Source organism: Schistocerca piceifrons, chromosome 4, assembly GCF_021461385.2.
Source record: "Schistocerca piceifrons isolate TAMUIC-IGC-003096 chromosome 4, iqSchPice1.1, whole genome shotgun sequence".
Lineage (NCBI taxonomy): Eukaryota > Metazoa > Arthropoda > Insecta > Orthoptera > Acrididae > Schistocerca > Schistocerca piceifrons.
In genome coordinates, this window is record NC_060141.1 from 366,775,038 (window position 1) to 366,799,898 (window position 24,861).

Sequence of the window (24,861 nt, forward strand, 5' to 3'; positions counted from 1 at the left end):
GACTTAAAGACTTTCGTCCGGGTAACCATGGGAGAGCTTTGACACCGAGACAGTGTTTCTGGGGAACCTGTCAGCAACTTTTTTGACTCCAAGAAAATCACAGAATGAAATGATTCCGTGTGACTCACAAGATAGGGAATAATGTATTTGTACTTGTAATTGTGTAAATTTTTTTTATATGTTTCATTCCTGAAGGGACAGCAAGTGTAATTGTATTTCATTAACATTTGTGTTTAGAATAGTTAGTGTTTTTTTTTGTTTGTTCTGGGCTACCAGTTCATGTAGCATGTTTATTAGAAAATTTGGTACAATGATGCTTTAATTTTAGCCAGTGGTGTAATACTAACGTAGCGGCTCTTGTTGCATAGGTCAGTAAGGTTGTCACAGGGGACAAGAGTTTGCATTGCACAACAAATATCAGAATTAATTGATGCATTTTGCTGTCATGGACAGTAATGATCTTGTTGGTGTGTTGACTGAAGCCACTTATTTTCATTATCACAGTGGTGATATTTCACATTAAAGTGTAACGAAGGCTAGTCGAAATGCAAGTTCTTGTCGTCTAAATGTGTAACAATAGAGAAATGAGCAGTAGAGTAAGATATGAGAGCTACTGGTGGATTCAAGCACTTATTGCTAACTATTTATTGCGTGTATTGATCAAAGTTGATGGACTGACTAGTTCAGCAGCAGGTATTTGTACTGGTGGACAAGGATAAGGTTAAACTCACAGTCGAGTAGTTGTGGCAATTGCTTAGGTGATGATAGTTAATGAGGTATGACATGATGTCTTAGACGAACTATATTACGTAACCAGTATGTAACTTGTGGTATATTTCATTGATTTTCTTCTCAGTTTTATTTCTCTGTAGGTTTGATGTATATTTTAGAGTACTGATATGGAGCCTGACTTCTACGTGTAACTAGTGTACGCAATTGTTTTCTTTGTTGATTTTGTTTTGTATTTAGACATTGCCGGGTAAAAGATTATTACAACGCAATTTATGAATGTCAGATTACTTGCTCTGTGTTTGGACGGTGAGCTATTTAAAATTTCATGAGTACAGTTAGTATTTTTTATATTTGTCATAGAATTAGTGAAGTCTGGATTACTCATAAAAATAACTAAGATCCCAGTAACTAAGCAAATTTTTACCTCAACATTATTTTTTATTTGTATGATGTAATGTTTTATTTGTCATGTGGATTGTTGTAAATTTGTATGTGTACATTACTCCGGATTGTGGAGAGTACAATAATGCAACAACTGTGTCAATAATTTGGTAAAGTAACAGCATTTGGTCGTCTGATTGAGGTCACCAGGGGCTAAGGTCTCCTCCTGGGTATTTTGATGACTTGCTACGTTTGTTCTAATACAGCTTTCTTTTAAAAAAAATGTTCGGAACTACCCTCGCATTGCTAGGATAGTACCGTGCCATTTTTTTCTGCATGGGTAGCCGGTGGTGAAAGGGTACAGTACTGCCAGACATTGAAAATAGGTACAACATACTTCATTATTTTTGTCAGAACAACACATTTTTTTTGTAAAATAACTCAATTTCAATTAATACAGCGAGGCCGGATACCAGTGTGGGAAAGAATGACAATTTATTTATTTAATTGATCACATGTGCACTCCCACAAAGTAAATCCCTACATCCAGTTTGGTGAGATCTGTGAAATGAATGAATGTATGGTCGTCTGCTAACTGCAGATAGTGAATGTGAATATATGATCATCTTTGAGACGATCCTTTGGCCACCTTTGGTGGAACCAAAGAGATGAAACTTACCGAAGCTTTGAGCACCTGAAATGTGGCTGACCAATACGGTAGCAAGGTGCTCCCCCACTTCAGCAGAGGTGCGAGAGGACCTCGAGAACGGCCATGTTTCAGCACTCTGCCGCTGGATCTTGTGCTGTTAAGACCTGTCTTAGTTGTGCTCCGTAAAGACAAAAGAGTGGAGACATGGTATGCATGTGGAATATTTAAGAGTAGTTTGAAATAATACACTCCTGGAAATGGAAAAAAGAACACATTGACACCGGTGTGTCAGACCCACCATACTTGCTCCGGACACTGCGAGAGGGCTGTACAAGCAATGATCACATGCACGGCACAGCGGACACACCAGGAACCGCGGTGTTGGCCGTCGAATGGCGCTAGCTGCGCAGCATTTGTGCACCGCCGCCGTCAGTGTCAGCCAGTTTGTCGTGGCATACGGAGCTCCATCGCAGTCTTTAACACTGGTAGCATGCCGCGACAGCGTGGACGTGAACTGTATGTGCAGTTGACGGACTTTGAGCGAGGGCGTATAGTGGGCATGCGGGAGGCCGGGTGGACGTACCGCTGAATTGCTCAACACGTGGGGCGTGAGGTCTCCACAGTACATCGATGTTGTCGCCAGTGGTCGGCGGAAGGTGCACGTGCCCGTCGATCTGGGACCGGACCGCAGCGACGCACGGATGCACGCCAAGACCGTAGGATCCTACGCAGTGCCGTAGGGGACCACACCGCCACTTCCCAGCAAATTAGGGACACTGTTGCTCCTGGGGTATCGGCGAGGACCATTCGCAACCGTCTCCATGAAGCTGGGCTACGGTCCCGCACACCGTTAGGCCGTCTTCCGCTCACGCCCCAACATCGTGCAGCCCGCCTCCAGTGGTGTCGCGACAGGCGTGAATGGAGGGACGAATGGAGACGTGTCGTCCTCAGCGATGAGAGTCGCTTCTGCCTTGGTGCCAATGATGGTCGTATGCGTGTTTGGCGCCGTGCAGGTGAGCGCCACAATCAGGACTGCATACGACCGAGGCACACAGAGCCAACACCCGGCATCATGGTGTGGGGAGCGATCTCCTACATGGCCGTACACCACTGGTGATCGTCGGGGGGACACTGAATAGTGCACGGTACATCCAAACCGTCATCGAACCCATCGTTCTACCATTCCTAGACCGGCAAGGGAACTTGCTGTTCCAACAGGACAATGCACGTCCGCATGTATCCCGTACCACCCAACGTGCTCTAGAAGGTGTAAGTCAACTACCCTGACCAGCAAGATCTCCGGATCTGTCCCCCATTGAGCATGTTTGGGACTGGATGAAGCGTCGTCTCACGCGGTCTGCACGTCCAGCACGAACGCTGGTCCACCTGAGGCGCCAGGTGGAAATGGCATGGCAAGCCGTTCCACAGGACTACATCCAGCATCTCTACGATCGTCTCCATGGGAGAATAGCAGCCTGCATTGCTGCGAAAGGTGGATATACACTGTACTAGTGCCGACATTGTGCATGCTCTGTTGCCTGTGTCTATGTGCCTGTGGTTCTGTCAGTGTGATCATGTGATGTATCTGACCCCAGGAATGTGTCAATAAAGTTTCCCCTTCTTGGGACAATGAATTCACGGTGTTCTTATTTCAATTTCCAGGAGTGTAATTTCTCTATTTCAGGAACTTTTGTGGGGAGAATTAAATGTCAGGCAGGTAATATTAATGGGATCGTAGTAATCTTCGGAAGTGACCAATGGTTACAATGAAACCACGTGTAGCAATAAGTTGAAATACTAGTGTGTGTACAATAAGTTGAAATATTTAAGAAATAACGTGTGTACCATAAGTTGAAATATTTAAGAAATGGCGTGTGCAGGACTTGAAATTAGAGACGAGTGCTTCCACGTGGTGAGTACTGTGTGAGTCTCAATCTGTGTATGAGACAAAGGATAAAGAGAAGTACTCGTCCATGGTATCAGCTGAGGACTCGCGTGTGTGATGAATATGTTCTTAATATTACTTTGCTTGATATGATTCCGTGTGACGCTAGATTCAAACTCTGAGAGAGAAGCAAGGTGAGTCGGCCGTCTATCCAGCAACGCCACTTGGCTTGTATTGCACAGGAAGACGTGCATATATCTCCAGAGTTCATAGTAGGAAAGTAGAATTACGAAGAGGGGCAGTGTCGTGTGAAACTGAGATAAATATTAATTGAAGTGGGAAAGCTGAAAGTGATAATGTTGTGACTATTCCCTGTGTAGTATTTCATACTGTAGTGTGGTGTATGTCATGTAATTTGGGCATGTGTGGTTTGCATGGGGGAGTAGCAAGGTAGTTTCAAAAGATTAGTGGGTTATGCTTGTTCCTTCTGTACCGCTCGATCTGGAGGAAAGTTTCGTGATGATGACTGTGAGAGTCGAAGTGTGAGATATAATAAAAGATCCACCATCCTATCCAGAAAGTGCACTGTAGCGTTAAATAATTACGAGACCATAATATAGAGACTCACCAACGTAAAGCCATGCCCACTGGGCGGAATTTCTCATGTGTTGTTGTTGTAGGTTATAGAATTTGTGTGTTTAGGTTATAGAATTTATCGGAATAAATAAGATAGTGAAAAGAAAAAGATTGGTGGACTTTTCCTTCGATTTGTATGTTGTCGTGACGTCCCGAATTTATAATGTGTGCGCCATTCATATTCAGTGCGGTGGCCACGTGTTGATAAAAGCCGTTAAATAAAAGACAAAAACAAAATGTGGTATTGCCAGTGCGTAGTGAACAGTCAGAGTTCTGTAATTTACTGATAGTCAGAGGTGCGTTTCCGTTGCGTATTAGTCATATAGGAGGATAACTGGTAACTCAATTGTGAGTACGAGAGCTCATGTTACTCGATAAATAAGAATGAGTCCACTCGCTTGGCAGACCACTCATCTTGCAGGCCTGACTGCTTGATGCCACAGTATGAGCAAGGCAAGTGGGTGCCTCTCAAGGTTAGAAAATTTAAAAATGGAAATGGATAGGTTAAAGTTAGATATAGTGGGAATTAGTGACGTTCGGTGGCAGGAAGAACAAGACTTTTGGCCAGATGAATACAGGGTTATAAATACAAAATCGAATGGAGATAATGCAGGAGTAGGTTTAATAATGAATAAAAAGATAGGAGTGCGGGTAAGCTACTACAAACAGCATAGTGAACGCATTATTGTGGCTAAGATAGACACGAAGCCCATGCCAAATACAGTAGTACAAGTTTATATGCCAACTAGCTCCGCAGAGGATGAAGAAATTGATGAAATGTATGATGAGATAAAAGAAATTATTCAGATCGTGAAGGGAGACGAAAATTTAATAGTTATGGGTGACTGGAATTCGAGAGTAGGAAAAGGAAGAGAAGGAAACATAGTAGGTAATTATGGGTTGGTGTTAAGAAATGAAAGAGGAGGCCGTCTGGTAGAATTTTGCACAGAGCATAACTTAATCATAGCTAACACTTGGTTCAAGAATCATAAAAGAAGCTTGTATACATGGAGGAATCCTGGAGATACTAGTTGGTATCAGATAGGTTGTATAATGGTAAGACAGAGATTTAGGAACCAGGTTTTAAATTGTAAGACATTTCCAGGGGCAGATGTGGACTCTGACCACAATCTGTTGGTTATGAACTGTAGATTAAAACTGAAGAAACTGCAAAAACGTGGGAATTTAAGGAGATGGGACCTGGATAAACTGACTAAACCAGAGGTTGTACAGAGTTTCAGGGAGAGCATAAGGGAACAATTGACAGGAATGGGGGAAAGGAATACAGTAGAAGAAGAATGGGTAGCTCTGAGGGATGAAATAGTGAAGGCAGCAGAGGATCAAGTACGTAAAAAGACGAGGGCTAGTAGAAATCCTTGGGTAACAGAAGAAGTATTGAATTTAATTGATGAAAGGAGAAAACATAAAAGTGCAGTAAATGAAACAGGCAAAAAGGAATACAAACGTCTCAAAAATAGGATCGACAGGAAGTGCAAAATGGCTAAGCAGGGATGGCTAGAGGACAAATGTAAGGATGTAGAGGCTTATCTCACTAAGGGCAAGATAGATATTGCCTACAGGAAAATTAAAGAGACCTTTGGAGAAAAGAGAGCCACTTGTATGAATATCAAGATCTGAGATGGAAACCCAGTTCCAAGCAAAGAAGGGAAAGCAGAAACGTGGAAGGAGTATATAGAAGGTCTATACAAGGGCGATGCACTTGAGGACAATATTATAGAAATGGAAGAGGATGTAGATGAAGATGAAATGGGAGGTACGATACTGCGTGAAGAGCTTGACAGAGCACTGAAAGACCTGAGTCGAAACAAGGCTCCGGGAGTAGACAACATTCCATTAGAACTACTAACGGCCTTGGGAGAGCCGGTCCTGACAAAACTCTATCATCTGGTGAGGAAGATGTATGACACAGGCGAAATTCCCTCACACTTCAGGAAGAATATAATAATTCCAATTCCAAAGAAAGCAGGTGTTGACAGAAGTGAAAATTACCGAACTATCAGTTTGATAAGTCACGGCTGCAAAATACTAACGCGAATTCTTTACAGACGAATGGAAAAACTGGTAGAAGTCGACCTCGGGGAAGATCGATTTGGATTCCGTAGAAATGTTGGAACACGCGAGGCCATACTGACCTTACGACTTATCTTAGAAGAAAGATTAAGGAAAGGCAAACCTACGTTTCTAGCATTTGTAGACTTAGAGAAAGCTTTTGACAATGTTGACTGGAATACTCTCTTTCAAATTCTGAAGGTGGCAGGGGTAAAATACAGGGAGCGAAAGGCTATTTACAATTTGTACAGAAACCAGATGGCAGTTATAAGAGTCGAGGGACATGAAAGGGAAGCAGTGGTTGGGAAGGGAGTGAGACAGGGTTGTAGCCTCTCCCCGATGTTATTCAATCTCTATATTGAGCAAGCAGTAATGGAAACAAAAGAAAAATTCGGAGTAGGTATTAAAATCCATGGAGAAGAAATAAAAACTTTAAGGTTCGCCGATAACATTGTAATTCTGTCAGAGACAGCAAAGGACTTGGAAGAGCAGTTGAACGGAATGGACAGTGTCTTGAAAGGGGGATATAAGATGAACATCAACAGAAGCAAAACGAGGATAATGGAATGTAGTCGAATTAAATCGGGTGATGCTGAGGGAATTAGATTAGGAAATGAGACACTTAAAGCAGTAAAGGAATTTTGCTATTTGGGGAGCAAAATAACTGATGATGGTCGAAGTAGAGAGGACATAAAATGTAGACTGGCAATGGCAAGGAAAATGTTTCTGAAGAAGAGAAATTTGTTAACATCGAGTACGGATTTAAGTGTCAGGAAGTCGTTTCTGAAAGTATTTGTATGGAGTGTAGCCATGTATGGAAGTGAAACATGGACGATAAATAGTTTGGACAAGAAGAGAATAGAAGCTTCGAAATGTGGTGTTATAGTAGAATGCTGAATATTCGATGGGTAGATCACATAACTAATGAGGAAGTATTGAATAGAATTGGGGAGAAGAGGAGTTTGTGGCACAATTTGACAAGAGGAAGGGACCGGTTGGTAGGACTGTGGTGTCACCGCCAGACACCACACTTGCTAGGTGGTAGCTTAAATCGGCCGCGGCCCATTTAGTACATGTCGGACCCGCGTGTCGCCACTGTGTGATCGCAGACCGAGCGCCACCACAAGGCAGGTCTCGAGGTACGGAATAGCACTCGCCCCAGTTGTACGGACGACATTGCTAGCGACAATACGGACGAAGCCTTCCTCTCATTTGCCGAGAGACAGTTGGAACAGCCTTCTGCTAAGTCCGTGGCTACGACCTAGCAAGGCGCCATTAGCCTTACCTAGTTTGAGAGTTGTCGTATAAATGTCTCAAGAAGAACGTTGTAAACCAACAAAGATTAAAAGTTAAGTATAAAGCAGCTACGTACTTTTCTTGCTACCATTCAATAGTTATCCTGTTTCAGACTTGACGCCCGTCGGCGTGTGTGTACGCGTGCCTTTCGGCTCCCTTCTCAGTGTGGCGTAGCAAGCTTGTTACGCCACAACAAGGACATGTTCTGAGGCATCAGGGGATCACAAATTTAGCATTGGAGGGCAGTGTGGAGGGTAAAAATCGAAGAGGGAGACCAAGAGATGGATACACTAAGCAGATTCAGAAGGATGTAGGTTGCCGTAAGAACTGGGAGATGAAGAAGCTTGCACAGGATAGAGTAGCTTGGGGAGATGCATCAAACCAGTCTCAGGACTGAAGACCACAACAATAACAACATGTCAACATTAGCTTCACCAGGGAGTTTCCTTTATGCATTTCCTGTACGATGGTTTTCGTGGGGTATTGAATCCACATAGATCTATGCAGATTAAGTTCAACAATCACTTTGTTGACCGGTAAAAACGTGCTTAATTGTCTACGATTATGTGTTTCAGTATGTTTAAATTTTCTCCCATTACTGTGTCTGGTAGACGAAATTTTGCTTATGACATTGGATAGTGTAATTACAGCTATATCTCTTAGATTTGTGACTGTTGTCACAGACGCGTCAACTTAGCAAACAATCTGCCGTTTATGGAAGTCTGAATTTAGACATGATGGTGAATCAACACAGAACCATAACGATCGCATATGTACAGACGTCTCGGAAAACACCCAATGGTGTCAATCACTAGCTTTATAATGAATCAGAAAATGAACTAGAGAAATAATGTGTCGATAGCAGATTGTTCATATCTTTTCTCCAACAAATGTAAAGTACTGTGTCTGTTGTATAAAACTTCATGTTTGTAATTAAATTTTTATTTCCGCTTACATTAGATTCTCTTCCTGTGTACCACACTGTTCTTAAATATTCGTTACCTGTATCTCTCATTCTTTCTTTCTCTTTTGGTAGAATTACAGTTCACTTCCGGATAGTTGCTTAGTATTACTCATGGTCATCGTAATCGTCCTTCTTACCTTATTCTTTTTATACAACGTAATTCAATCTTCTTATTTAACTTCCAGTGTCCATTCCCTCTCGAAAAGCGGTGTATCCAAAGAAACTTGAACGGTTTAATCTTTTCTGTTTGTTTGTATGAAACTATTGTTAATACCTAACAGGTTCTCGTCCTTTAAATAGAATAGATTGCTTCTTGTTGTTTGAAATGATGGGAGTGTTCCTTGCAGCTACGAAATTCTCCTATGGATATATGGAGTACATGTGCTGTTGTTTGTTAATAGTTCTAAATATCAGTAACTAAGATATCTAATTTTGTAAATTATTTGTCTAGTTCTAATCTTCGTGTCGATTACTGTAACAGTTCAGCTGTGTAATGTAAAAGATACAGTGAACATATTGCACCCTTATCACGCTCCTTAATCTGCAATCTTCTAAGAAGCATCATTCCCAAAAATGCCAGTTTCTGACTAAGCTTACATGGTAAGTACGTAGCTCCTCTTCTCTAGAATTTTTCACAATTTTTCACGTTTATATAGAGTTTTTGGTAAGTTTATCTTGATACTCTGGAAGTTTTTTCGGGCGTTAGGCTAAAGGTAAAAATACTATGAGTACTTTATCTTCCTCAGATAAAACAGTTTCTAGTAATCTCGTTTCAAAACTTATGGGCACCATGCTTTTATTTAACTAAAGCACGAGTACATACGTGAACATTCTTAAGAGTAAAATCACAGGGGATAAATTAATGGGGATCACGATGATACAGGTAAGGATTAACGATGAAGTTCTGAGAAATACAAGGGCACACATACATACACACATAGCTTAACTCTAAGTACCAATAAATTAATTTGTACAGTAGATGTTAAACAGCTGTTAACGTTGAAAATGGTGTACCGTAGCGCCCAGGCGACATAATGGGCGGGACTCAGCAGAGCAGAGTAGCTTCCTCCAAAACTCATAATGAGAATTGTATGCTGCGTTTTAGTATCTGATGGACTATGTTTCCACCTATTTGTTAACGATTAAAAACAATTGTAGGTGACTTAAGTGAAATTTGCTGGAAAAATGATGGATACCTAAAAATATTTTGCACCAACTATAGACTATTTGGAGGTACTTCTGAAGTGAACCCTTTCCCAAACTGTCGACGTACTGTAATGTACAGTAGATAAGGAAAGAAATACTGAGTTCTTGATTTTGACGCAAACTGTTTCCTTGAAAGTGGTAAACTGAATCATCTATCTATTTTGCTACGAGTGAAAAGTTTTGTTTTGTGAAAAGGGATCGCTAACGTAAATAAATTTCAGTAGGATATCCAAACTAACTTTTTTTTTTCAATTCTTAAACACGTTTTTTCGGGTAAAGAGTAACGGAAGAGCTCGCATATTCATCCAGTTGGGTCATTGACGATGGACATCAAGTATGTTCAAAGAAGGGCAGATCGTTTTGTATAATCGCCAAATAGTAGCAAGAGTGTCACGGATATATTAAGCACGTCGGGATGGCAGTCATTAAAGCACAAACGTTTTTAGTTCCGACGAAATTTTTTTACGAAGCTACAATCGACAAATTTCTCCTCTGAATGACAAAATATTTTGTTGACTCCCATCTACGTCGTGATAAAATGAAATAAACTGTAGTCCATACGAAAAGGTTTAGGCATGCATTTTCACCCACGTGATATTCGCGAGTGGAGAAGTAGAGAAATAATATGAAAGCGGCTCCACGCACCCTCTGGGTAACACTTAAGAGGGAGTTGCAGAATAATCGTGCAGATGTAGATATGGCAATTAGAGTATACATAACGAAAATGATAATATTTCCAGGAACGGGTCGTCGGTATTGTTACGTTTAAGGAGGAAGCTGCTCTGCGACTGCATATAAGAGAACCAGTCAAGAGCGAGGAGGGAAGTTTGTAAATTACATAACAAGAGCTGATTGAATGAGTCGACTTGGTATGTGAGATTCGCGAGAACTGCCGCGGTATCTCGGGGGAGAATCGATTGGTTTGGAGAGTTCCGCATGTAACTACACACACGCACAAAGGCATTCCACAGTGTCCGTCGATGCCGACTGCACGGGAAACAGTCTGCCTGCCTTCTCTAGTCCAGTTCGGGACGCGAAGTCGCATCCTGGCTGTGACAGGAGGGCGCTTCTAGCCCTGGCGGAAGGGCAGGTCGTCGTATTCGTACTCGTCATCGTGCTGGGGGCCGAAGCCGCCCCTGACGGGTGCTGGGGGCGGGCCCGAGGGCCTGCGCTGCTGCAGCGGGATGTTGACCTCCTCGGGCGAGTGGAAGACCTGGTGAGGGGCCGGCTGGGGGCGGAACTGCGGCACCTGGGGGCGGCCGCGCAGCACGGGGGCGGCGGCCGGGGGTGGCGGGGGCGGCGCGGCAGACCCGCGGATGGGTGCCGGCTGCTGGTGCAGACTCTCCTCCTCGTAGAAATTGTCCGGGTAGTAGCGGTCAGAGTAGCGCAGAGTCACGTTCGGCTTGTTCTGCACCTCCTCCGCGTTGATGGGCCGGTACAGGTAGTCGTTGACGAAGTGGAACTGCGACGACTGCTTGCAGATGTTCTCGCTGCTCGGCGGCATGCAGATCAGGTGCACCTGGGGGCAACGAGACTGCCGTTCAGAGCTGCTATCCAGATTCTACGTGAGAAGTAACAGAGCATCACAAGCTCTAGTAAGAGATGTAGTTACTTTGAGTGTACGCGAGTGACACCTATGATCTGTTTCTTGAACTAATAATTTGCACGACTGTGAGCTAATGCAGAGCCACCTGGCCAAACTTTAGAGTAGTTATTCTTGAGCTATCGTGAAAATCCGTTAGATGAAACTGTAATAGTCTTTAAAGCTAAGTAATCTAATAGGAATCAGAGATAGGGTCACAATACGTCTGTATTTATGCGCACGTGTCCGCATTTTCGTCGTTTAGTGTAGCGTCTGTATATATTTTTATGATTTCTGCTGATGCCAGCATTTTTTTAGTTTTGGGAATTAAGATAATTTGATTTTTATTTTCATCTCGTCTCGTCAACAATTTATAACATTTTCTTTCGGTTACTGAATTAAATCATTTGTTATTTGCTTACAGTTCACATGTAACCAGTTTGTTAGTGAAACGGAAAATATCGATTTATATTGGTTAAAGTCGATATTTCGATCTTTTTAGCTTACAGTTAGCCGGCCGCGGTGGCCGTGCGGTTCTGGCGCTGCAGTCCGGAACCGCGGGACTGCTACGGTCGCAGGTTCGAATCCTGCCTCGGGCATGGGTGTGTGTGATATCTTTAGGTTAGTTAGGTTTCAGTAGTTCTAAGTTCTAGGGGACTTATGACCTAAGATGTTGAGTCCCATAGTGCTCAGAGCCATTTGAGCTTACAGTTAGCTGTAATATCTACGCTTCTTGGTTGTGTTTGTCTCCCTGCTTCCGGTTTTCACTTAATAATTTATTTTTGTGCGATACACGAATTTTTAGCGATCTAGTGCACTCATCCAGCTATGTTTGCATAATAATATAACCATTTCACAACATAAAACCGAGCTAATCATGTTTCAATCGGCAGTACTAAAGGGATTAGTCTGGATCTTGAAAGGAAGATGATAGTCAGTGTTTTACAGTAGTCGTACCTTCTTATTCAAAACCAAAAATCATCCCAATCTAGTGCTGATTACCTGGGCTGCGTTACAGACAAGAGAAGGGAAATAATACATTTTACAATTTAAAACAAAGGAATACGAGGCGTGTTCAGAAAGTAAGCTCCGATTGATTGCCAAATTGAAACCACAGTGAACATCAGAAATGTTTTACTTGTAAAAATTAGCTATACCTTTCAGCTACTTCTCTACGTAGTCGCCGTTCTGACTTAGACTTTTGTCATAGCGTTGTACCAACTTTTCAATAGCCTCATCATAGAAGGCAGCCGCCAGTGCTTTCCGCCAATTCTCCACGCTGGCCTACACCTCGTTGTCTGTGTCAAAATGTTGTCTTCAAAGACAGCGGTTCATGTGACCAGAGATGAAACTCAGGGGGAGACAATTGCGGACTGTATTGTGGGTAATCTCACATTTCCATTTGAAAACGATGCAGGAGCATCTTCATTGCCCCTGCAGAATGCGGCTGAGAATTGTCTTGAAGAAGAAACAGCACGACAGTTATGTAATGTTAGCTGCATAGCTTCAGGCGAAATTTCTCACCAGGCCCTCGTACTTGGCGGCAGACACTATTTTCCAGACATCTTTACGCACTCACTGCGAGCTCAGAAATGAGAAGAGCGACGTGATGCTAACTGGGGTTATACTAGAGACACTACCCAACACATCTGTGCAAAGCTTTATCGGATTTTCATAGTCGTTTCCATTTCGCGACCGATCGGAGCTTACTTTCTGAACGCCCCTCGTATATTCTAGCACACCTATATAGATCCGGACTAGAATCGTCCTCATCCTCGTCGAGGATGTCCTCATTTTGCGGTTTTAGAGTATGGTAATCCTACTCCAAGACGAAAGTATTTTTGTTGTATAATTTTGTAAGAACTCATTATAAATGTTACTGTGGCCACGAATTAACAATAAAGAGGACAGGTCCATGGAAATGAACCATTGAGTAAACAAAGTCGCCTGAAATGCTACGGAACTGGCGGTATGCATGGTGCAGTTATTATTAGACTGGGTATCCATCAGATTGTGCTGATTGCTAAAAAGGACTCAGTATTGTTTTATGATATTTATGTCCACTGTGATCGCTTTCTAAATCTATATCAAGAAGTTAAATAATAACCGTTCAGCCGGCCGGGGTGGTCGAGCGGTTCTAGGCGCTACAGTCTGGAACCACGCGACCGCTACGGTTGCAGGTTCGAATCCTGCCTCGGGCATGGATGTGTGTGATGTCCTTAGGTTAGGTAGGTTTAAGTAGTTCTTCCAGTAACGATCAATTTGTATTAATTTTTGCCGCACAGAATTCTTCATATAAAAATCTGTTTTTCCAATTCTTCTTGATTAAACATTGTCCTGTAGCACAAATAAAAGGCCGCTCGTAAATTCACAATGCGTTGTTACATTCTGGATGCCACGTCAACAAAGCGCTTACTCCTGTCTTTAATCACTTTCAGCTTGCAACTCTTTCTCTCTGTCTGCACACAAGTGCTTCTCAATCATGCTAGTGCCGAACTCTTAACCAGTCCACATTAGGTATTACTCATTAGGTATTACTTTGTCCCCAACTGGATCAGAATTAACTAGTTCAGTAATTGAATTTTTAACAGGCAATAGGTTTACAACATAGTGAATAGTTGACACGGTGTAAAAAACCATGGACTAATAAAACATTATCGAATCACATATTCCGTAAGTCTACGAAGTCTAAGTCGAATGGGACTGTGTTTGGTCAATAAGGACCAGGTTGGATTCTTTAATTTGTGTTTATTAATGACCAGAATTTCGAGTAATTTTATTTTCTACCTTTAGTTCCTCTATGGAGAACATCACATTTAATATCAAATGAAACCGTACTAGACTGGCTGAGCGTGAAAGGAGGTGGAGGCTGAAAGAGAAAGCTTCCACCTTTGCTGAATATGCTCTGAAGGAATGTCGTTCATATGATATTAAATGAGAGTCCTCCATAGAGGAACTAAACGCAGGAAATCAACATTACTCGAAATTCTGGTCATTAATAAGCACCAATCAAAGAATCCTGATATAGTCCTTATTGACCAAACACAGTTCCATTACTAAACGTTCCCTTTCTCCCCTCGCCCCTTCCCTCCTTCTCTCGGCCTTTTCCTCACTTTCATCCATTTGTCCGTATAACATAGTAGTCTGTGCTATTACCCACTTGTACAAAATATTAGGCTTAAACATTCATATTCTTTTAACATTTGAATACAGCATAAGATAAGAATTATTTACTCAAAGTCTCTTTGGGTACAATATAGTGTAATATAAGATTTATTTGTTCAGAGTCTCCTTGGGTACTACGTAATGCTTCTGTTTTATACCGACATGGACATAAAGTCACATATCTCTGTAGAACGATCTGACGATGGGATAGGAAGCCGAAATCCTGTTCATAACTGACTATTAAATAAATATTATTGTGGAACATTAAAGCTGCGTATTCATGTTTTAATAAATAACTGATATATTAAGAAAACATCATTTCTCTGTAAAATGAAAATTCTGTGCAGTAAAAGTGTGTCTCGTTTCATATCAGATCGGCACTTCTATGAAATAAAGGCCTCCTTAGACAGTACCACAATAAGCAATTCTCTCGAGTAACCAAACCAACTTGTTAACAATTTGGAAAGCTAGTGTTTCGAATGTAACTGTTTTCAAGGCACTAATACCATCGAATATTCCACATTTACATATAAGATATCCTAACTATTTCAACTTCAAACTCTCTGATACCTTCCAACACAGTTACTGATATATATATATATATATATATATATATATATATATATATATATATATATATTGCTTTCCCTATTATCTCACATACCTTCTGACTGAATAATTTAAGAATTTTTTTATTTTCACATATAAGACGTATCAATCGTCACACAAGCTGGAAATATTCTGCATTATTTCGTGACAATAAAAGAACATAAAATCTGAATTCAAGGATGAACGGTTATTATGGTTCAAATGGCTCTGACCACTATGGGACGTAACTTCTGAGGTCATCAGTTCCCTAGAACTTCATGCACAGTGACTGGAGGTGGAGATCCTCACACTCGGCAGTTCTGCGTGTTCACCTCATCGTCAGGAAAAAATGAGCTTCGTCTGTCCATAGGATGGTCAAGGGCCAGCCCTCGCCAACTTCAATCCTTGCGAGAAAGTGGAGAGCGAAGTCAACACGACGTTGTGCGCCCTGTGGTGCAAGCTACTGTGCGATATGGTACTTGTACGGATATCGTTTGAGAATGGTTCGAAGCACCTTGCGTACAGTGGACCACGGGATGTTCAACTGTCGCGACACAGAACGCGCACTACCTGACGATTGGGAATCGGGCGCAGCATTGTCTGCCACAGCAACAGCAATTTCATCAATCACGTGTGGTGCAACCGGTCGTTGATATCTTCCCGGAGCGACGCCCAGTTCTCTAGTTGATTCGAACTTCTTCATCATGCTCCGCACAACAGGTGGTGAGAGAAGACCCTTCCGTAATCTTTTCAGCCGGTGATATTCTAGAAATGCAGCTGCAGCCTTAGTGTTGTTTTGATAATAGAGCTTCATCAATAATGCCCTGCTCATGTTGACACGTCAACAAGCGCACTGCGTCAGTTCAGGTGTGTGAGACTATGACTCACGATGACTGAACATGCCATGTGTTGGCCATAGTTGGAACTGGACGGTGGCACTGTGACGCATATGCTCTCCAAACTCTGGACATTATTGCTACCAAGTTTGGTACTCGTACGGTAATTAGTTTCCATGTTATAACATGTTAAATAGGGAAAGTTTAATTAGAACCACCCTGTACCGGAGGTTGCTGATTGGGTTACAAGGCGAAATGCTGATGGTACCACAAACACCCTCTGGCACGCGCCAGAAGTTGGCTTGCTGAGTGTAGACGTGGAAGCTGAAGTTGATGTAGATATGAAAAAGTACTGGCGATACTGGGCGCCCCTGTTTTCATAATTCGGTAGTTATTTCGAGAGAGAGGATTGTTGTATTTCTTTCAGCGCTCCTGTGTGCACGCCAGCTTCATACGCCGACAGATCTCCGTAGCGAGTTTCTGGGAAAATCTAAACGAGGTCGGAAGTGGAGTTGGCGGCAACGCGTCAGAGCGGTGCGCCTGCGGAATATGCACACGGCAGCGCGCGGCTCGGCCGGCTTATCTGCCAAAGCCAAGGGCTGGCTGCCCCTGCACAGGATGGCCGCTTCCGGCCAGGGAAACGTCGCGTCCCGCCCCGCGCCGCATTGCATTCTCTGCGCCGGCGATTATGGAAATCGCCACGTCAGGACGCAGGTAGCTCGTTTCGCAAGAGCCGCCCTCAATACCGGCTGTTGGAACAGTAGTGACGGGAGAACTCTATTTAGACTGCCCGCTACTTAATTTCCACACAGGTTACGGCTTTGCTTGCAGGGCCACATTATTTTACAGAAGCTACACGGTTTAAAATGCGGAAGTAATTGATATCTTTCCTCTGTAGCGTGTAAAAGTCCTAAACGTACACTGATCAGCCAGGACGTTATGACCACCCACCTAATAGCTGGTATGTCCATCTTTGGTACGGATAACAGCAGCGACGCTTCATCGCATGGAAGCAGTGAGTCCTTGATAGGTTGCGGGAGGGTGTTGCATCTCATCTACACACACAAGTCACCTAAGCCCCATAAATTCCGGGGAGGGAGCGATGAGCGCTGACGCCAAATTGAAGCACATTCCATATGCTTTCAGTTGGGTTCAGATCTGGCAAGTTGGGGAGTCAGCACATCAATTGGAATTCGCCACTGTGTTCCTCGAATCACTCCATCCCATTCCTGGCTTTGTGGCATGGTTCATTATCCTGTTGGAAAACGACACTGCCGTCGGGAAAAATGCTCGTCATGATGTGCTGTACATAGTCTGCAACCAGTGTACGATACTCCTTGGCGTCAGGGTGCCCTGCACGAAATTCATTGGACGCATCGATGGCCATGTGAATGTTCCCCAGAGTGTAATGGAGCTGCTGCTAGCATGTCTCCATCCCATACTACAGGTATCAAGGAGTTGTTCTCCTGGAAGACGACATATTCCCACACTTCCATCAGTGTGATAAAGAAGATATCAGGACTCATCAGACCCTGCAACTCTCTGCCATTGCACCAACATCTAGTGCTGATGGTCACGTGCCCATTTCCGTCGTGGTTGCCATTGTCGTAGTATTCACATTGGCACACACATTGATTGTCGGCTGTGGAGACCCATCGTCAGTAGGGTTCGGTGCCCTTTGTGTTCAGATACATTTGTACTCTGCTCAGCATTAAAGCCTGATGTTAGTTCCGCCACAGTTCGCTGCCTGTCCTGTTTTACCAGTCTACCCAGCCTACGACATCCAATATCTGAAATAAGGGGTGGCCGCCCAACCCTAAGACGTCTGGACGTGGTTTCACCTTAGTTTTGCCACGTGTCGAAGACACTCACCACAGCACTCCACGAACACCCAACAAGTTGTGCAGTTTCCAAAATGCTCGTGCCGAGCCCCTGCGCCATCACAATCTGCCCTCGGTCGAACGCAGATAGATCGCGCGCCTTCCCCATCCCACACACGGACATCACGCTCACTGATACAACATGCACCGTGTTTGTGCCTGAGCAGCAGTAATTCCTCGCCAGGTGACGCTGCTATTGCCTGTAGGGGCTTATATCGATAGTAATTCGGTGATAATAATTTTCTGACTGATCAGCGTACATCTGTACTTTGACGGATACTAGCGTCCAAACCTCGATTCAGAGAATGTTTTCCGTGATGGGAGTCTCGTGTGAACTATTCAGGAGCTATGCGAAGGCGAAATAACGCTAGTATTTTCTTAAATTGACAAAGTTGCTACAGAGGTATTCTAACTAGAAATTCCTCCAGTATTTTCGTACAATTACGGTCCAGATAGCATAGTACGATCATCTCCACGGACGTCTGCAAGGAGGGGAAAGTGGTGGTGTGGGGGGGGGGGGTCAGGATAGCGTACTTGCTCTGTCCATCCCTCGCCTACCCCCTCCCCCAGCCCTCCGGCCACCACGCCCATCTACTCTGGGGTACAGAGCGTGACATTACTGCCACATATGCTAAGCTATATTTTTTGTCACTGTTTCGTGGTTATTTTATTGAGAGTATTGGATACGTGGCGCTGGGAGGACGGCTTTGCGTTTTCTGAATCACACTCCTGGTTTGGTCTCAGCATTCTGTTATTGGCAGAAGGCAGTCACTGAACTTCATTACAAAAGGCAAGCCACCCCAGGGAGAAGGGCAGTTTTCATGGATATGAGGGTGTGGCTTCCTTCGTGCTTTTGTGGGGAGAGCTGTTGCCTGGCCTAGGTCAGGGCGACGGATACCTTGCCACCACTGCCATCCCCAAAGAACAATTGAATTGGACATCTTTTCGTTTTCTGCGTGAACATGGAAGCTCGAGACGCTGCGGCACCGTCCGGCCAGCGTGAGAAACACACTCGCTTTCGCTCCTGACTTTAAGCCACCCAATCGAATTAAGTCGGGCCACGTCCGTGCTTGGCGCGAAGAGGCCGACCAATCAAGGAGACACTGCTCTAGGTCAGTACCAAATTTGTGTGTGTTAATATGCGTTTTGTACTTCAAGAGTGAGAATTTTCTGTTTCGTTCCCCTGTACTTTGAAGAAATAAGCAATATACTGGTTTGACACATTGGCAACAGCACTAACCTGTCGCCCATGTACGGTTTTTTGAAAGTTGTAAGTTGAGGATGGACAACGACGTTTCGTGGCAGTTGGTATCCCAGCCACTGTCTGGTGCTGATGGGCACACACTTTGCTGATTTTAGGGAAATGTAAGTTTCACAGTCTGCAGTAGCACGATCTGTACTCCAAGCAGCTCACTTCTTACTTGTTCTGGCACCAACTTGCCCATTTCATTATAATTTGTGGTTTTGACTCGTTAACATTGAAATCGTGACCTGGCCTAATAAAGATAACTTGTTATGTTTTCTCCACACAGTCTTCCACAAAATTTGGTACCTTCCCGCAGTGTTAGTGCCATTTTTGCGTGAACTCAATTCAAATTTTTAGAAAACTTGCTCTCTGTTAGCTACTTGTGTATTGGTCCAACATTTAGAGGAAATAATGTCCGTTATACTCAACCTGAATTTCAATTACAAGTTCCTTTAAGTGTCCTACAACTTTTCCATTGTTAGATGACCCATTAATAATAAATGTAGCTTGTTGCACACCTAAGCTCTTGGTATTCAGTGGAGGTAACGAGTATTACTCATCTTGTTTCATTATAAGTCTGTTTATTGACTGGGGACAGAGCTGTGTCGATTTCCCCCTAGGGTAATAAGTTTGCTCTATGTTGTTTTATGATTATTTGATTAATAACCTTCCAGTATTCATACGAAAGAACCAATAACATTTTATACCAAAATCCATCCCATGAACCATGGACCTTGCCGTTGGTGGGGAGGCTTGCGTGCCTCAGCGATACAGATAGCCGTACTGTAGGTGCAACCACAACGGAAGGGAATCTGTTGAGAGGTCAGACAAATGTGTGGTTCCTGAAGAGGGGCAGCAGCCTTTTCAGTAGCTGCAGGGGCAACAATCTGCATGACTGACTGATCTGGCCTTGTAACACTAACCAAAACGGACTTGCTGTGCTGGTACTGCGAACGGCTGAAAGCAGGGGGAAACTACAGCTTTACTGTATGATTAAATAATGATGGCGTCCTCTTGGGTAAAATATTCCGGAGGTAAAGTAGCCCTCCATTCGGATCTCCGGGTGGGGATTACTCAGGAGGACGTCGTTATCAGGAGAAAGAAAACTGGTGTTCTATGGATCGGAGCGTGGAATGTCAGATCCCTTATCGGGTAGGTAGGTCAGAAAATTTAAAAAGGGAAATGGATAGGTTAAAGTTAGATATAGTGGGAATTAGTGAAGTTCGGTGGCAGGAGGTTGGTTGTTGTTTGGGGCACGAAACCAAACAGCGAGGTCATCGGTCTCATCGGATTAGGGAAGGAAGTCGGCCGTGCCCTTTAGAAGGAACCATCCCGGCATTTGCCTGGAGCGATTTAGGGAAATCACGGAAAACCTAAATCAGGATGGCCGGAGGCGGGATTGAACCGTCGTCCTCCCGAATGCGAGTCCAGTGTGCTAACCACTGCGCCACCTCGCTCGGTGGCAGGAGGAACAAGACTTCTGGTCAGGTGAATATAGGGTTATAAATACAAAATCAAATAGGGGTAATGCAGGAGTAGGTTTAACAATGAATAAAAAATAGGAGTGCGGGTAAGCTACTACAAACAGCATAATTAATGCATTATTATGGCCAAGATAGATACGAAGCCCACGCCTACCACAGTAGTACAAGTTTATATGTCAAATATCTCCGCTAATGACGAAGAGATCAATGCAATGTATGATGAGATAAAAGAAATTCTTCAGATAGTGAAGGGAGATGAAAATTTAATAGTCATGGGTGACTGGAATTCGACAGTAGGAAAAGGAAGAGAAGGAAACTTAGTAGGTGAATATGGAATGGGGGTAAGGTATGAAAGAAGAAGCCGCCTGGTAGAATTTTTTACAGAGCATAATTTAATCATAGCTAACACTTGGTTCAAGAATCATGAAAGAAGGTTGTATACATGGACGAGGCCTGGAGATACTGGAAGGTTCCAGACAGATTATATAATGGTAAGACAGAGATTTAGGAACCGGGTTTTAAATTGTAAGACATTTCCAGGGGGCAGATGTGGACTCTGACCACAGTCTATTGGTTATGAACTGTAGATTAAAACTGAAGAAACTGCAAAAAGGTGGGAATTTAAGGAGATGGGACCTGGATAAACTGAAAGAACCAGAGGTTGTACACAGTTTCAGGGAGAGCATAAGGGAACAACTGACAGGAATGAGGGAAAGGAATACAGTAGAAGAAGAATGGGTAGCTCTGAGGGATGAAGTAGTGAAGGCAGCGGAGGATCAAGTAGGTAAAAAGACGAGGGCTAGTAGAAATGCTTGGGTAACAGAAGATATATTGATCGACAAACTGTCTCCCAGAGAACCGTGCATCGTGAATCACGACAAATAGCGTGATAAAACAAAGGTACTCCGCACAAGAATATGCAAGAGCGTGCTGCACACCCCGTGCTGCGTTCTAAGGGCTCTGTTTGGAGTGGCTCAATCAGTAGCCGGGCCTACTGCCGCTTGTTGGATAAACTTTCTAACAAACTTTCTACCGTCTGATCGAAAAACTTGTGCGGCGTAAAATGGAAACGAAGGCAGGGGACAGTCATGCAGCAACTTTCGTTCGGAATTAACCGGACGGTCCCCGCGGTGTCGCCTCGCACTCACTTTCACGGGAACCAGAGCGTGCAGTCCCACCTGCCGCGACTCGCGACTCCAACGTGTTGCGCAAGGGCCTCTCGTCAACCACAGACGTGACCTGAGTTAGGCTTCCACAATTTGTTCGCAGTGACAAGCTATTTAAATTACGAACAAGTCCGACATTATCATTTGAGAAAGACGTGGTGTAAAACGATATATCAGCGTTTCGACCACTGTCGTAAGTTTCTTTCGTCAGAGGCTATGTATAAGCGAAACGTTGGTACTTCATTTTATACCATGACGTGGTCTACAAACCAGAAGTATTTTTATGGAAATTGAGGAATATTATCAATTAGATATATTGCAAATACCGGGTGATCAAAAAGTCAGTATAAATTTGAAAACTTAATAAACCACGGAATAATGTAGATAGGTAAAAATTGATCCACATGCTTGGCATGACATGGGGTTTTATTAGAACAAAAAAAAAAAAAAAACAAAGGCACAAAATGTCCGACAGATGGCGCTGGACACCAAAACTGCTACTGTGACGGGTGAGAGATACGCCGATATGTTACAGAATCGCATCATCTCCAACCTGGCTGATAAACACCTTCTGGAACGTTCGATGTTTATGCAGGATGGCGCTCCACCCCATATTGCTAGATGGGTGAAAGATCTCTTGCGCACGTCGTTTGGTGATGATCGTGTGCTCAGCCGCCACTTTCGTCATGCTTGGCCTCCCAGGTCCCCGGACCTCAGTCCGTACGATTGCTGGCTTTGGAATTACCTGAAGTCGCAAGTGTATCGTGATCGACCGACATCTCTAGGGATGCTGAAAGACAACATCCAACGCCGATGCTTCACCATAGCTCCGGACATGCTTTACAGTGCTGTTCGCAACATTATTCCTCGACTACAGCTTTTGTTGAGGAATGCTGGTGGGCATATTGAGCATTTCCTGTAAAGAACATCATCTTTGCTTTGTCTTACTTTTTTATGCTAATTATTGCTATTCTGATCAGATGGAGCGCTATCTGTCGGACAGTTTTTCAACGTTTATATTTTTTTGGTTCTAATAAAACCCCATGTCATTCCAAGCATGTGTGTCAATTTGTACCTCTCTATCTACATTATTCCGTGATTTATTCAGTTTTCAAATTTATACTGACTTTTAGATCACCCGGTATATGGAATATATGGTGAACGCTAAAAGAATGAACAAAATACCAGGCTATGTGTTAAGATACAGGAAATGATTTCCGTGATGGTAGAGACAGCCATAGAAACCAAAACGATTCACATACGTTCGACAAATAATTAAGGGCGCTGGTTGTGCTATTCTGAGATGAAGACGTTGCACAAATTGAAGACGTTTGTTTTTGGCGTGTGCTTATCTGTGGCAAGCTGTAAAAGTTAACTGTCGTCATTTCTGAACATGGCTGACATCTTTACAGTAACTATTTTGCTTAAAAACGCAAAATATGTAGAAAATCTTCACCTTTAGATTTCAATGTGGAGAAAATTTAAGGCCACTATCTGCCTAGGAACGTAGTCCCCTTTTTTGAGCTCTCAGTGGTGGTCGCAGTTCTTATGGAGCTACAAGTAAAATTCGGTGACATCGTTGGATCAGTATTGCTTATAAATCAGAAAAAATTAAGTCTTGTTCACTACAATGCAATACCACAATGTATCGACAGCAACAAATTCAATCCAAAATTGAACAGGTGCAGTTTTGGCTTCAGAGGAACAGATACCACCAACCTAAAGGTCTTTCTTCCTTTTCCTTTCCTTGGAAAATTATCGATATTACTGTTTACCAAGGGTAATTGAACAGAACAAAATACTTGTGTCGATTCAGTATCTACCGTAGGGGGTTACTGAAATGTATTTCCGCCATTGAAGAGACTATGAGATTTCTTTTAGCTGTAATAGCATGTGCAGGGGTGGCCTAAAATGTGGAAACAACACAAACAAAACACGTTACCATGCCTAATACGGTGTAAGAAAACTGTTGGCATTCAAAACAGCTTCCAGTCGTTTCGGAATGGATACATACAGGTCTCGGAATCTCAATCTTTTCTTCCGGCAAACGAAGCGCAAGTTCAGTTAACGACGATGGAGATGACTAGTTATCTCGCACCCTTCTCTCAAAAATAGACCATAAAGGCTCAATAACACTGAGATCTGGTGAATAACGTGGCCGGGGGCAATGCGACAATTCATCCCCGTGTTGACAAAACTAGGCATCGATAATGTGAGCTGCGTGAACAGGGGCCCCGTCGTCTTGGAACACAACATCACAATTGGGGAACAAATATTGTACCATGCGATGCACTTGATAAGCCAAATCGGTCACATAGTCCTTGGCAGTAATGCGACGCTGCAGGGTAAGCATGGGGCCCATGAAATACCGCCATATGGCTGTCGAAATAATCACCGAAACTCGCCATGTTTCACTCTTGGGACGTAAACTCGGCCAGAAGTTGGAAACATTGTGAAACAAGACTCGTCCGACCAAATGACTTTCTTCTATTACTGGACAGTGCAGGTTTTATGCCGGCCGGGGTGGCCGAGCTGTTCTAGGCGCTACAGTCTGGAACCGCGCGACCGCTACGATCGCAGGTTCGAATCCTGCCTCGGGCATGGATGTGTGTGATGTCCTTAGGTTAGTTAGGTTTAAGTAGTTCTAATTCTAGGGGACTGATGGCCTCAGAAGTTAAGTCCCATAGTGCTCAGAGCCATTTGAACCATTTTTTCAGGTTTTATGGCTTCGGCACAACGTTTTCCTGTTACGTCCATTTATTTGACTGGAATTTCGAGTCGCCCTGTAGTCCCCAGCTTAAGGAGCTCCCTTCGTGTTGTTTTGGTGTTAACAGGGTTCCAGAATGAGACACGCAGTTCTACAGTGACTTCTGCAGCTGTCGTCCTGTTTATTTTTGGTCAGGTTCCTCTTCAGTAACTGCCTGTCACAATAGCTCAGCACACAATTTTGTCCGCGTTGTGGCTTAGATGATCTTCCACTTACCCCGTATGCGGTATAAATCTTCCTTTGGTTACGGAAGCACCCATCATACGAGCACCGACAATTCGCCCACGTCCGAATTCATTTTGCTCCGACGTAATGCATCCTAGCTACG

General features: G+C 43.4%; 1 protein-coding gene across 1 annotated transcript in view; it reads right to left on the bottom strand.

The window, feature by feature from the left end:
• Positions 1-9,378: 9,378 nt before the first annotated feature.
• The window catches only part of LOC124794915, a 58,994-nt gene continuing 43,511 nt past the window's right edge, over positions 9,379-24,861 (bottom strand). The window contains exon 5 of the mRNA XM_047258617.1: positions 9,379-11,338. Within this exon, the coding sequence (XP_047114573.1) occupies positions 10,889-11,338 (450 nt within the window). The 3' untranslated portion in view covers positions 9,379-10,888. The remainder of the gene's footprint in view (positions 11,339-24,861) is intronic.